Source organism: Anas acuta (genome assembly GCF_963932015.1).
Source record: "Anas acuta chromosome 2 unlocalized genomic scaffold, bAnaAcu1.1 SUPER_2_unloc_1, whole genome shotgun sequence".
Lineage (NCBI taxonomy): Eukaryota > Metazoa > Chordata > Aves > Anseriformes > Anatidae > Anas > Anas acuta.
The window spans coordinates 619461-632502 of record NW_027075980.1 but is presented as its reverse complement, the minus strand read 5'-3'; the positions used below and the strand labels follow the sequence as shown (position 1 = coordinate 632502).

The window sequence follows — 13042 nt, the reverse complement described above, 5'->3', positions numbered from 1 at the left end:
TCACACGGGTCCTGCCGTGAACCCAAAATCCTCTCCTTGTCCCAAAACTCCCGCTTCCCGGCATGCTGCTGGGTTCGGAAGGCGAGCGTGGCTTCGAGTTTGTGGTGGTGCCGAGTTTGGAGGCGTGGGGGTGGGCAGCCCTGGGGACAACAACCAGCAACGCCCTGAATGAAAAGTGAAGGCTTTGTTGTTGTTCTCATAAAAATGAGACCTGAAAGGCGTGCGCAGCACCCAAAACTCCTCCGGCACGTTGGTGTGGGTCCCGCAGCGCCCTCATCCTCCACGGGCTCAGCTACGGAAACGTCCTGGAAAACTCAGCCCGGGCTCAGCGGGATTCAGGCAAGAAGCCACGGCACGGAGTTTGAACACAGGCACGTGCGCTCCCTCCTCTGCTGCCGTGGGACAGGGGCGGTGACACCGGTGACACCGGGCACCGGGAGCTCCCGGCACAGCTCGGCATCTCCGGGCCACGCAGGGGAACTGGGGGGGCTTCATCCCATCTGCTTCCCAGAGAGAGGACAAAAACGAAGCTTCCGACCATAGAAAAGCCACCAGGTGACAGAGCATTTGTTTTATATATATTTGTATGTATATATATAGAGAGATATTTATATATATATAGATAGAAGTGGGTTCTTCTTCTCTCATGTAAAAATTCAAAATACAGTTTTTACTATTAACAATCTGAAGTGTAAATGTACAAATTTTTTTACTGCTAAGCGAAAGGAAAACAAAAACCAAAGAAACAAACAAAAAGAAACACACAGAGCAAGAGGAAATAAAAAGAGAAGGTAAAGCCGGGCCCGGGGGGGGAGCCCGGGGCGCCCGGGGTGTGCGCACGCACGCGGAGACCCTCGGGGACCAGACCGCGAGGCAGAGACCACAAAGGGATCCAACCCACCGGCGCCAGATTGGCAAACTTTTATTTCTCTTTAAAAACCATCGCGTCCGCCTCTCCGGGGCGAGGAGGGAAGGGGGACACGGGGGTGGAGGAGGAATTCCCTGCCCCTGAGAAGCTGACCCCATCCGCACGCCCGGCGAGCGCCGCGCTCCGGGGCGAGGGGCGCCCGCGGCCGTGCCCCCGCGGCTGCCGGACCCTCGGTGCCCGGCGCGGGGCTCGGCTGCCGCCCGCGGTCACCCGGTGGCTGCTGCCGGGGCCGTCCGGGCTCTCCCGCTCGCTCAGCGCCGCGCGGGGGCCGGGCACGGCACCGCCGCCGGGGTCTCTGGCACCGCTCGGCCCCCAACGACTGCCGAACTGGAGGAGCGCTGGGTGGCTAGAATCTAAAGCGGGTTTCAAAACACCTCATTAAGCACACACACAAATGAAATCCTCACAGTGCCGGGGGAAGCAAACATGAACCAGAGGGTGTTGAGAGCTGTCAATGTCTGTGCAAAGCAAGGAGGCTGGCGGCTGGATTTCCCTTTCGTGCGCATCCTTTCTCTTCCTCTCTTTTCGCCCTGCCCTCGGCCTTAGGATACCGCAGGGTCCTTGGGTTTGGCCTGCTCAGTCCCGGACAAGAGCGAGATGGTGGGGTCCTCCGCGTACTCGTCTCCGTCGGTGAAGTACGGCCCTTCTCCCAGCTCGAAGAAGATGGGCAGGTCTCCGCTCCCCATGTCCACGGCGCTCGAGTCCACCAGGAAGAGGGGCTGGGCCGTGTAGTGCACCAGCTGCTTTCCTGCAAAGAGAGAGGGAGTGCTGGGGGGGGGAATTCTGCGGGGAGATGGAGCACTGGGACGAGCTGGGGCACCGCGAGGAGCCGGGGCACTGCGTGGAGCAGGTGCCATGAGCCTGCACCCCCCAAACTCCGTTGTCATTGAGCGAGGAAGAGCTCAACGACGCAGCAGATGCTGCTAGGAAGAGCCTGCCCCCCCTCCCAATTCCTTACATCGCCAGCTTCCCCTTCCAACCCTTCTCCTTCCCAGTCCAAGCACTCCCACCTCTCTCAGCCAAACACGCTTTTGGGAGCCGAAATGGTTTTGCCACAGCCCCAGGTGTTGTGAGCGAGTCACCACAAGCCATAACGAGCGCCCCGTACCTGTGTCTGCTGTGCTGGCCTCTGTCTCGGTGGGTTTCTGCTGTTCCTGGGACGAAAGGAGATCCTGAATCTGCAGGGAGAGAAATTGGGCTGGTCAGCACCCGGCACAGGGTGGGTCCACACCAACAGAGAGCGCGGTGCTCTCGGCACAGCCACACAAGGAAAGCAGTGGGTCACAATCCTGAAACCCCACTAATTCACCCCGACGTGCCCGGCACCCGTCACTGCTACCAGAGCGCACCAGGGTCCCGGTAAGCTGCGGGTGGAGGTCACGTCCCTGCTCCATCTGGTCCCACGGGCACCCCTGGGCTGGGACGGCCGAGGAGGGAGCGCTGGAGGCACAAAAGGGCTGGGAGGGAGCAAAGCTGCCTGCCCCGTACAAAATCCCAGCACCAGGAGCCGACAGGCTGGGACCTGTGCCTGCGCTCCTGCAGTGACGGAGACGTGCTGGGGACAGGGACATCAGAGGGGTGCTGCCCGTGCTCCCCTGTCCCATGCCACCACCACCGCCACCTTCCTGCCCAGGAGCACGCCTGCAGGCCCCCAAAAGAGACCCTAGATTTTGGCTTTCCTGTTTGGAAAACCCTTTGAGATGTTTCCTGTTCTACTCTAAGGAAATAAATATTTTTTTTTTCTTTTTCAAGTTAATAAAAAAGGAAGAGGAGGGGGGCAGGAGCCTCGTGCTCATGGCACCACCTGCACAAGGAGAGCCCTCCTGCATCTGACCTGGAGCAGACTCACTCCCTGCCTCCCTGTGCTCCCGGCAGCACCCAAGCTCCACTTTATTTTGGGTTCCCTCTGGTCATGGAGCTGCTCCACGTCACGGCACTGCCCGGCCACGTCCCAGCCCGCAGCCCTGTGTGGTGCTCGGTGCTGAAGACACCCGAGCAGATAAAACGAGTAACGCAGCACGTGATGGGGCTGGCCTGGAGAAAACCTCCCGAGGATGTCAGGAAGGCAGCAGGAGGGCTGATGGAAACCACATGCGGCTCTCCACGGGCCTCCGCGCACCCCCACGTTCAGGGGGCAGGGCTCGGAGGAGAGGCGGCCGTCTCAGCACCTAATTAACCCAGCGTGAGTGATGAAGTAGCCCCGCTCGCTGTGCAGAGCTGGCCGCAGCACTAATTGAATGATTTCCCCCTGGAGGCCCCCAGCCCCACGCAGGGCTCTGCGCTCCCCCTCCCCGCCTCCCTCCTGCGGGCTGGGGATGGCCCCGATGCTTGGAGCTGTCAGAGCCCCCAGGAGCTATCCAAGCCCCCCAGGAGCTATCTGAGCCCCCCAGGAGCTATCCAAGCCTCCCAGAGGCTGTCAGAGCCCCCCAGGAGCTGTCAGAGCCCCCAGGAGCTGTCCGAGGCCCCCAGGACCTATCCGAGCCCCCCAAGAGCTGTCAGAGCCCCCCAGGAGCTCTCAGAGCCCCCTGGAGCTGTCCAAGCCCCCCAGGAGCTGTCAGAGCCCCCCTGGGTGCGGAGGGGCTGCTGGCACAGCCACACGGGGGGACCTACTCACACTGGCAAGGCTGCTGTCCAGGTCGGGGAGGTTCATGTCTGTAACCGTCATGGAGGGGCTGAAGAGCTGCCAGAGGAAAGAAGGGTGAGGGCAGGGCAGGGGGGCACGGCCGGGAGCCCCCCCGCGCCCCCCGTGCCCCCCACGCACGGTACTCACATCCAGCAGCGCGCTCGTGTCGACGCTGAAGCCGTGCGTGGTCAGCATCGTCTGAAGGTTGTCCAGGTTGGAGTCGATGGTGTCCAGGTGGTCGTTGAGCTCATTCCTGGGCAGGAGAGAGGCGAGCACGGGGGTGGTCAGCGCTGAGGGAGCCCCCCCTGCCCGTGGGGGTGGGCTCGGGGTGGGTGCAGTGCCAGGGAGCAGCACCGCAGCCGTGCCCTCGCCCTCTGCTGTCCCCATGGCTCACCCCAAAACCCTGCATGGAGAGGGCCGAGGGGAGCAACCCAAAGCTCTGGGCAGCACTGGGACGAGCAGCGAGCCCCCCACGCACTCTCCTGCTCCTGGTTTTTATGCTCAGGCTGTTTCAGGGCCGCAGAGCAGCGGGTGGCACCCCCCTCCCGGTGCTACGAGCCCACCAGGCTCCCTGCAGGGATCTGTAACTTTTTCTGCCCTAAAATCCACGAACACTCAGCAAATAAATGCCTTATCCACCTGCGCGCTTTTAAACGATTTCCAAAGTCACTCGAATGACTTCCAAAGTCATTTAAAAGCACCCGAGATGTTTTGGCTGCCCCCCCCAGCCCCATCCCCAGCCGCTGGCTGCCCCCAGGAGCCCGTGGGCAGTGCCCAGCGCTGCAGGCAGAGCACTGCAGAGGCACAGAGCTGCTTTTGTTCCCCCCCGCGCTGCTTTTCCTCCCAAACGTCCCCGTTTCTGACGGCGCGGCCTTGCACCGATTATCTCATTTCTGCAGGAAAAAAAAAAGCAATTCCGGCCCCTGAGCTCTGCCCAGGTCACACGCCGCCTTGTGATGTGTCTGCACCTGGGAGATGGGCCCGGGGGGAGCACAGCAGGGCCCCCGCGGGCAAATAACGACCGGAGGGCGACAGCTCCAGCAGGGACCCCCCCCGGCAGCCCGCAGGGAGGCAGGACACGTGCTCGGGAACGCTTTGTAGCTGGAGCCAGCTTACGTTTCCCCTTTGAATCGCTCTCCACCTTAACTGGAAGCAGTCACGGGCAATACTTCAGACAATTTCTCCGAGGTTTCTGCTCGCAGCCACCGTGGGAGGCAGGAGCGGGGCTGGATGGAGGTGCCCTGCTGCTGGCTGCTCCGGGCAGCCCTCCCCGGGACAGCGCCAGCCAGGTTTAACCGTGGGAAGTTTCCTCGTTCTGGCCTTATCACAAAACCAGAGGAGGCCCCAGGAAAATCATTTAAACCCTGGGCTCGCCCCAGCTCTGAAGGTGGGAGCAGTTTTTGGGTAGCGCCCCGTGCTTGGAGCAGCCCGGTCTGTGCTGCCCCACGGCCGTGCTGCTGCACTGCTTTCAAAGCAGGCAGAATTAACAAAAAAATGGGGCAGAATGGGGATTAACAACAAAAACATGAAACCGAACCGCCCTGCAAAAGCCCGTGGAGACAGCTCGGTCCCACCCAGGCTCCGTGAGACGTCTCCCCAAATATCTCCAATATGGACCCAGCCCCACGACCTGGCGCACGGCAGCACGGCTCGTGGGGTGCAGCCCCGGTGCCGTGGGGTGTCCGTGCTGTGAGCACACAGAGGGATTTGGCCCCCGAAATGCAGCGGGGGGAGTGGAGGACAACGCCTGGGCTGTGCCACCGAGCACTGAGAGGCAAATCCCTTCCCTGCACAGCCTGAGCCTCGGCGCTGTCACCTGCAGCGCCGCTGGTCACGGGGAGGTGACCGGGCGCGGATGAAATTCCCCCGAACAAAGGGTGTCTTGTGGCTGAAATAACAGCCTGTGGGGCGCACAAAGAGGCTCTGCACGCCGTGACCTGCGGCCTCACGGGCGGCTCCTCTCCAAGGAATTTGGGAACAAGAGGAACAGGCTGGATGTGATGAAAGGCAGGTATTGCTGAGCCGTCCTGGCAGGCTGTCAGTGCACGGGTCACGGCACGGCGCTCGGGCACCGCTGTCATCCCGCAGAGTCCCCGCCATCAGGGAACACTTCCCTTATTGCCTGCGTCCCAAAGCAGTGAGCAAACTCCTCGGAATTTAAGCGCTGCTGCCCCGCCAGGGCGCCGTGCTGCTGCCTCACCCCGGGGCGTGGGGCTGCTCCAGAAAAATGGGGAAGGGGCTGAGGGCACGGCAGTGCCACCCTCCTCCCGATGCTGCCACCACCGTGGTGCCACCACCCCGAGGATCAAAGCTGCAGGCAGGGTGCTGAGGCACCAGGATGACAAAAAGCACACAGAGGGGAGCAGTGTGGTGCTGCTGGCACGGTGCTGGGGTAGGAGAGCACCCCAAAAAGGGGAAGAGCACCCAAAGAAGGGGAAGCACAGCCCCTTTCTTTTAACCAGCCCTCGGAAGCTCTCCAGGACGAAGCGTGGAGCTCGCTCTCTGCAGGAGCAAGGGGCAAACGCCTTCTGTGTCCTTTGCCCGCCTCTGCGTAGTCTGCAGGAGTCCTCAATAATTCAGGACCACTCGGCAGCACTTTTATTTCATTTTTATTACCCTTTAAACGGCGAGTTTCGGCTTCTGAAGCTGCATAATAAAGCCTGCCTCTTTTTAAGGACAGTTGGTATTGCCGAGACGGATCGCCGTGCCCTCGGTGGCTCTATAAATAGGAGAAGCTATAGACAAAAAAACCTCCCACGAGGCTGGGAGGAAGGAGCGAGCGGGCGTTTCCTGACTCCGAGGTGTGATGCAGCAAACGCAGCTCCCTGCGTGCTGCCAGCAGGCTCCAGGCAGCCCCCAGCTGCCTTCTAGGTCCCCCAAACTACCTGCGCCTTCCCCAGGCTGCTTTTATGCCTTCGGGATGGACAGTCTGCCCCGGCGTGCAGAGGGAAAACCTTAATTCCAGCTCTCCTTTTCCCCCAGCACAGCGGCTGAGTGGGAAGGGGCTGAGATCTGAGCAGCAGCAAGATCCCAGCGTGGTGTTGGACGGGGATCCTGGTGGTCTGACAGCTCCCAGCTCTCCACCCCGATGCTTGCAGCTCCCACGAGAGCGCTGTGTGGTAATGAAGATGTCAGACCACGAGCTGACCCCTAGGACAAAGCCCCCACCGCCCCCCAGCCCAGCCAGGCTCTGCTGCAAGCTGTGAGCAGAGCCCAGGTGGGAGGATGCGACTAGGGCTGGGTGGCTGCAGGTCGGGGCAAAGCTTCCCCTACTGGCCCTGGGGGCAGCGGGGCTGGGGGTTCTGAGCCTCCCCTGCAGAAAAAGCCCCGGGGAGAAGCTTCCAAAAAGCGTTGGGGGAAGGCGCCTGTGTCTGCGTGCCCGTCAGCTGCCTTGGGGCTGCGAGCACAAAGCTTCCACGCCGGGAGGGTGTGCGGGGCCCGAGACAAAACACAGCTGATCCCACAGTGACTCATTTCTGCGCCGCAGGAGCGGAGTTTGAACGAGCCCATATTTAGCACAGGCATTTTTATCCATTCTTATTTTGGCAGCCACGTGGCTGGCCCCTTGCAGCAGCGGCGGGTCCCTGCGTTGGGGGTGTAAAGCCCTGCACGGGGTCAGGAGGTGGGCTACGCTCACTGCCCCCAACACCACGGGGAGAGAACAAAATATCTGCCCTGCACAAACGCCCACGTCTGCCCCCAGAGCTGCGGGCTGCTGGCATCTTTGAAGCCCAGCAGCCCAGAGCAGTGGGATTGGAGGTGAAACGGGAGTGTTTCAGGAGTGAAACGGGCTTACTTGTCGAGGCAGGCAACGCTGAGGCACTTTTCCTGGGGCTGAGGCTGTGTGGTGCTGTTGCCAGCGGCAGCGGTCGTGGTGCTGGGTTCGTTCTCCTGCAGGATGGAGTCGATGAACGTGGAGGGAGACAGAGGAGTTTCGACAGCAGGAGGGTTCCCTGGGCTGGCCTCCTCTATCTTGGGGCTGCGGGAGGGACTGGGGGGCTCTTCTTTGATCCGGACCACGGGGCTACTCCTGGGGGGAGGAAAGAGAGAGGGTGAGGATCCGGTGCTAACGCAGGCTCGGTTCCTGAGATCTGCTCCCACACAACAGGACACAAATCTCACGCCTGCTGCTGCCTTCCCCACGTACAAAGCCTCCGGAGCCAGCTACAAAGATGAGGTTGGGAGAGCACCCAAATATTTCGTCTCTACTTGTGACCCTCATGAGCTCCCCTGATGGGAGCCTCGCGCCCTGACCTGGGCGCACTCCTCGCGGGCAGCTCTGGGAGGAGGCCGTGGCTCTTTTCATTTTGACACTGTGGTTAAAACAAGACAGCTTTTGACAAGGAGCTGCTCTGAACAATGCCTGTGCCCTTCCTTAAGTCCTGCTGAGACACCCAGGACGCTGTCACCACCGCCCCAGAGCCTTCTGATGGCAGTGACCCCTTTGTGCCAGCCCAGCCTTAGCAAAAGCACCCGGGGGGCGTTTGCAGAGGTTGTATTTTTGTGGGAAGGGAAGGTGGCTGCTTTGGTCAGCCCTAATCTTGCAGATGGGAGCCCTTCCCCACCCCAGCTCGCTGATTTGGGGCGGAAGAGGCTCAATTAGCCCTCCTGGAAAGGACAGCAGCCACAAAAGAACGGAGAAAGGGCCCATTAAGCCAACATATGGTCTATATTTAAGAGCGAGCGCTCCTGGCAGAGGGTGTTCAGGCAATAAATGGCATTTGTGGGTGATTCAGCACCTCAGGGGAAGCGCCGATGCCAGGAATAACCTATTAAAGAGGAAGCAAAAAGGCGACCACAAGGTGCTGAAGAAAGATGGGCCCGGGGGGGCTCAGATCAAGAGCCTCCGAGCGGGGCGTGAGGGCTGAACAGACCTCGGGGGGCTTCCAGCGGCGGTGACAGAGGCACACGAGGCTGACTGTGAGCCACGGGACCTGCAGCACTCCCCTCCCAGGGCTTGTGGACCTGAAGCAGGTGAAGGGCACAAGGAGAAGGGCTGCCGACTGCTGGCTGCCCTCTACGTGCTGCAGATCCTCAGCTGCTGCACCTGAGCTGCTGGGGATGGAGCTGGCATCGTTACTCCCAATTATTTTTTGTTCTCTGCGTCTCCTCCTCTGCGCAGCAGTCTGTAAGGGCAGGGCAAAGCCACGCCAGCTCCCAGGAGGCTGGTAATTCCACCTGACGGGGCTGACGCACCACTGAAGGGCTGTTCCTTGGGGACTGGGACCCCTCCGGGGCTTGCTGACGCTGGGCAGGGAGGCAAAGGAGCAAACGTTGGCTGAGTGCAGGATTAGAGCTGATCTGAAGAAATAAAATCTGCTGAGCCAGCAGTGTCCCGAAGCAGGCTGTGCTGCGGGGACAGGTCAGCTTGCTGTGCCCAGGGCTGCAGCAGTGAGCTCAGGCACCGCAGCGTGCCCTGCCCCAAGGGCTGCTCCGTTTCTGGCTGTCACCCCCGGGGGATTGCAGCCTCTGCCACGAGATATCAGCTGTGCTGATATCCTACAGCTCAGCCCACCAGGTAATGCTCCCCAAAAAGCCAACTCGAGGCTGCAGGAGAGCAGCAGCAGCGTTACCTTTCGTCAAGGCTGCCGCTGGGAGATGCTGAAGGGCTGGACTGGGCGAGCTCCGTCACGTCGGAGATGATGGGGCCAGAGTTGGCTGAAGAATCCGGGGAATAGAGGTTGGAGCCGCTATACGCTGGGGAAGAAGCCTGAAAGGACAAACACAGAGTTTGTGGGGTGGAGCACGAGGCACAAAGCAGACAGAGACCCACGGGGGCAGACGCGCCGGATCGCTCCCACCCCGACCCACCCGTGGAGGAATAAGAGTTTAGTTTAAGAGGGGGCTCAACACAAAACGCATCGCCCACCCCACGCACTGCTAAAGGCACACATCGGGCCTCTGTCCCCTAAACTCCATCTTCTTGGAACGGTGAAATTTCCAAAGTAACAATATTGGATGCTTTTCCTGGATGATTCAACACTTGGACGCGGAGCAGCTCCGCGTCTCACCCTTCCCCTCCCACTCTGAGCCTTTCTTTTATGCTCAAAGGAAAGCCGAAGTTCTCAGGACCCAGAGATGAACGAAATTCAAGGTGTGAGGAACACAAGGTTCCCCGCTGGCCGGGGACCCGGGGTCGGGTCCCACAAGTGGCACAGCACCAGGCCACCCACGCCAGCTGTCTTGGTGCAAAACCACCCTGCAATTTCCAGCCAAATCGGGGCCGTGGCATGTTCAGCATCCAGTGCTCGTGCTGGCAGACGGCTCTGACAAACCGCCCAGCGATCGCTCCTCGCCCCGGAGCTGGAAGCTGGGAACACTTGGGGCTGCGAGGAGCCGGCCACCTGGGTTTCTCATAACGAGCAGAGCCCTGCGATACCTGGAGGAGCTCCCAGAGGCTCTGCGCAACGCTCGGCACGCAGGGGGATGAAGGCGCTTCTAAAGCTGAGCTCACAGCGCTGGACGGGAGCTGGAAGGGGAACAGAGCCCTCGCACGGGGTGGTCTGGCAGCAGGAGAGCTCTTTAACGGGGCTGAGATATTTTGGGTTTCGGCTAAAAAGCTGATCAGATCAGCGGGGCACAGCAGGGCGCTGCGTGTCGGGAGCTGGTGGCCTCAGTGCACGGCCCCGCAGCAGCACTGCCACTGCCAGCAGGGACAGCCTTTATTTTGCTGCAAGCAGCCCATGAGGGCACCCGGCTGCTCTCCCAGCTGTAAAACCTCGCTCCTGAACCGCAGCCCTGCCAGAAATTCGGTGTGAAGAACCTCGGTGCACCGCCTTGGCCAAGGAACGGCAGCTGCTTCCCATGCGGGGGGCAGATGGGGAGAGAGCCCCGAATCTGGGTGGCGCTAGGAGATGAGCAACGTGAAAACACCCACGTTGAGACGGGATGGAAGGGACCAGCACAGGCCAGAGGTGCTGAAAAGCAAACAGTGAGCAAACACCAGCAAGAGGCAGGGCAGCTCCTGCATCCGTGGCACGGTGTGGCATCAAAGCAGGGTGCACACCGTGTCGTGGCAGCGCTCCTGGGGCAGTGCAGCGGGGGCTGTGGGGTGCCGGGGTCTGTAAGGTGTCACGGCAGGGTCTGTGGGGTGCCAGGGTTTGTGCAGTGACACGGCGGGTTTTGTGCAGTGTCATAGCAGGGTTTGTGCGGTGCCAGGCTTTGTGCAGTGTCACAGCAGGGTTTGTGCGGTGCCAGGGTTTGTGCAGTGACACAGCAGGGTTTGTGTAATGTCACGGCAGGTTTTGTGCAGTGTCAGGGTTTGTGCAGCATCATGGCAGGGTTTGTGCAGTGTCATAGCAGGGTCTGTGTGGTGCCAGGGTCTGCACAGCATCACGGCAGGGTTTGTGCAGTGTCACGGCAGGGTTTGTGCAGTGTCACGGCAGGGTTTGTGCAGTGTCACGGCAAGGTTTGTGCAGTGTCACAGCAAGGTTTGTGCAGTGTCACAGCAAGGTTTGTGCAGTGTCAGGCTTTGTGCAGCGTCACGGCAGGGTTTGCTGCAGGCACACTGCAGCTGCCAGCTCCGAGGGAAACGCCAGCCCCGTTGACCCACCTCCCTCCAGCACAGGAGCCAGAAGCCCGCAGCTCGTCCCAGCTCGGAGGGGTGTGGGAGAGGCTCCCGGCGATCTCCAGCCACTGAACAATCACGGGGAGCAGCACCCCGAAAGGTGCACGGGTGATGGGAGAGCAAAGACAACACCTCGGGGCTCAGCGGGATCCAGCAGCGGTTTGTAGGGCAGCGCAGAGCACGCACAGACCCCTCCTGCCTGGCTCCCACCCGCAGCGCCCTCCCTGTCTGGCAGCAGGCTGCTTGCAGGGAGTATTGCTTAATTGCACACAGCCACGTTAATTAGCCAAGAGCAGCAATTGCTCAGCAAGGGCCGGCTGACATCGGGTGCATTTTGTGACAAAGCAAAGCTCGAGCCAGCAGACGTCAGCTGAGCGACGCTGCCCTGAAACCCCCCCCTCGGCTGCTGGTCGAATTCAGACAACCCTCGCTGGGTCTGCGATCGAACGCGTGGCCCCTCACGAGGGGCAGCAGGTTCTGAGCACGGGGATTGATGCCCCGTGCCCCTTGGCATTTGGGTAAAACCCTTACCAAAATGCTCCAACCCCTGCTGAGCCCTGAGGGGTCAGGCAGTGGGACTGGCAGATCTGGGGGGGGCTTCCCAACCGAGCTGGCAGCTCGCTCCCTGCTAGCTGGGGCAGATCAGAGCCCCGTGGAGGTGCCGTGCTGCAGATGTGGGGCACGGGTGAGACCTCCCCGGGAAGCCGTGGCCCCAAATCCCCGTCCCGGGCGCGCGGTGCACTTACTGCGTACGGGGACGAGCCGTGGACGTGCTCCAGGGAGTACTGGCGACTGTATTTCGGCATGGAATGTGCTGAACTGCTGTCGTTCAACATCAGGGGGCTGCAAAAGAATCCCAAACACCACAGGGGTCACCGCGCTGCCAGCCCCAGCCTCCAGCACCACCCAACCCCAGCCCACCCCCAGCCTCACGATGTGCGCAGCCCGCGGGGCCAGGGCACCCTGGGGTGGCCACGTCTGGGCAGGAGGCCCCCACGTGCAGCCCCTCGGCTGGCTTTGCAAGCCCGTGGAGCAGAAATGCAAAGCCCCAGGCCTCGGAGAGCCCCCATAAAGCCCTCGGTCCCCTCCTCTGCGGGGCTGCACTGCCCCACGCACGGGTTTCTGGTGCTCAGCTGCGGCACGAGCACCGCTGCGGCCCCGTTCTGTACCCGAGCGCTGCGGGGAGATGCTCCCCGTACGGGATAAATCATTGGGGCATGTCTCGGACAGGATGGCAGAACGAGGAGCTACCTTCATTAATAACAATCGAGCCTGCTGTGGCGGTGCCTGCCATATGGCGCGGCTGGGCACCGCTCGCACACAAAGGGGCAGCCCCGCAGCCAGCCGGGCAGCTCAGGGCCAGGGGCAGGGGCAGCACGGGGGGCTTGCCCCTTCCTATGGGACACCAGGTGGGTGAGGAGGTGGGTGAGGAGCCCGTCCACACAGGACGGGACCAAACGGGGCTGTTGTGGCGGTGTCGGAGGAGAGCCAACGGGAGAAGCATCTCTACAAGCTCTTAGGACGAAGCTGTGCTGCTGGGGTGAAATTTGTGATCCTGGGACAAAACCAGTAGCGACTGCCTGGCCCAGAGCAACCAACCCAGCAATGTTCCCAACCTCTTAAGTGCTGGACAGGCCTCCAGTGCAACTAGCGAGGGGCAGAATAACCCACGGCACGTCCGAGGACGGGCTTGGTTAGTTTGTGGAGCTGTCAGCAGCCTCTGACAGCAGGAGGCTGGCCCGAATTTTCCCTGTGGGGTAAGGACCAGAACGCCGTGGCAGTGCCAAGGCACCGCTGTGCGTGCTGCCCTTTGACAGAGCGCAGGGGTTGGGGACAAAGTGTGTTCTGCATGGGCTGATGTGGCCTGGCAAACCCTTCCTGGCGTCAGTCGCACGGCAGTGTTAGCTGGTTCTGGCCGGAGCAA

General features: G+C 61.3%; 1 protein-coding gene across 1 annotated transcript in view; it reads right to left on the bottom strand.

Annotated features, from left to right (window-relative positions):
* Positions 1 to 556: 556 nt before the first annotated feature.
* The window catches only part of HSF1 (heat shock transcription factor 1), a 34427-nt gene continuing 21941 nt past the window's right edge, over positions 557 to 13042 (bottom strand). Inside the window, exons 7-13 of the mRNA XM_068668117.1 lie at positions 11865 to 11961; positions 9125 to 9261; positions 7348 to 7581; positions 3699 to 3804; positions 3543 to 3608; positions 2037 to 2106; positions 557 to 1676 (exon numbers count right to left, since the gene is read on the bottom strand). Coding sequence (XP_068524218.1) covers positions 1471 to 1676; positions 2037 to 2106; positions 3543 to 3608; positions 3699 to 3804; positions 7348 to 7581; positions 9125 to 9261; positions 11865 to 11961 — 916 coding nt within the window. The 3' untranslated portion in view covers positions 557 to 1470. The remainder of the gene's footprint in view (positions 1677 to 2036; positions 2107 to 3542; positions 3609 to 3698; positions 3805 to 7347; positions 7582 to 9124; positions 9262 to 11864; positions 11962 to 13042) is intronic.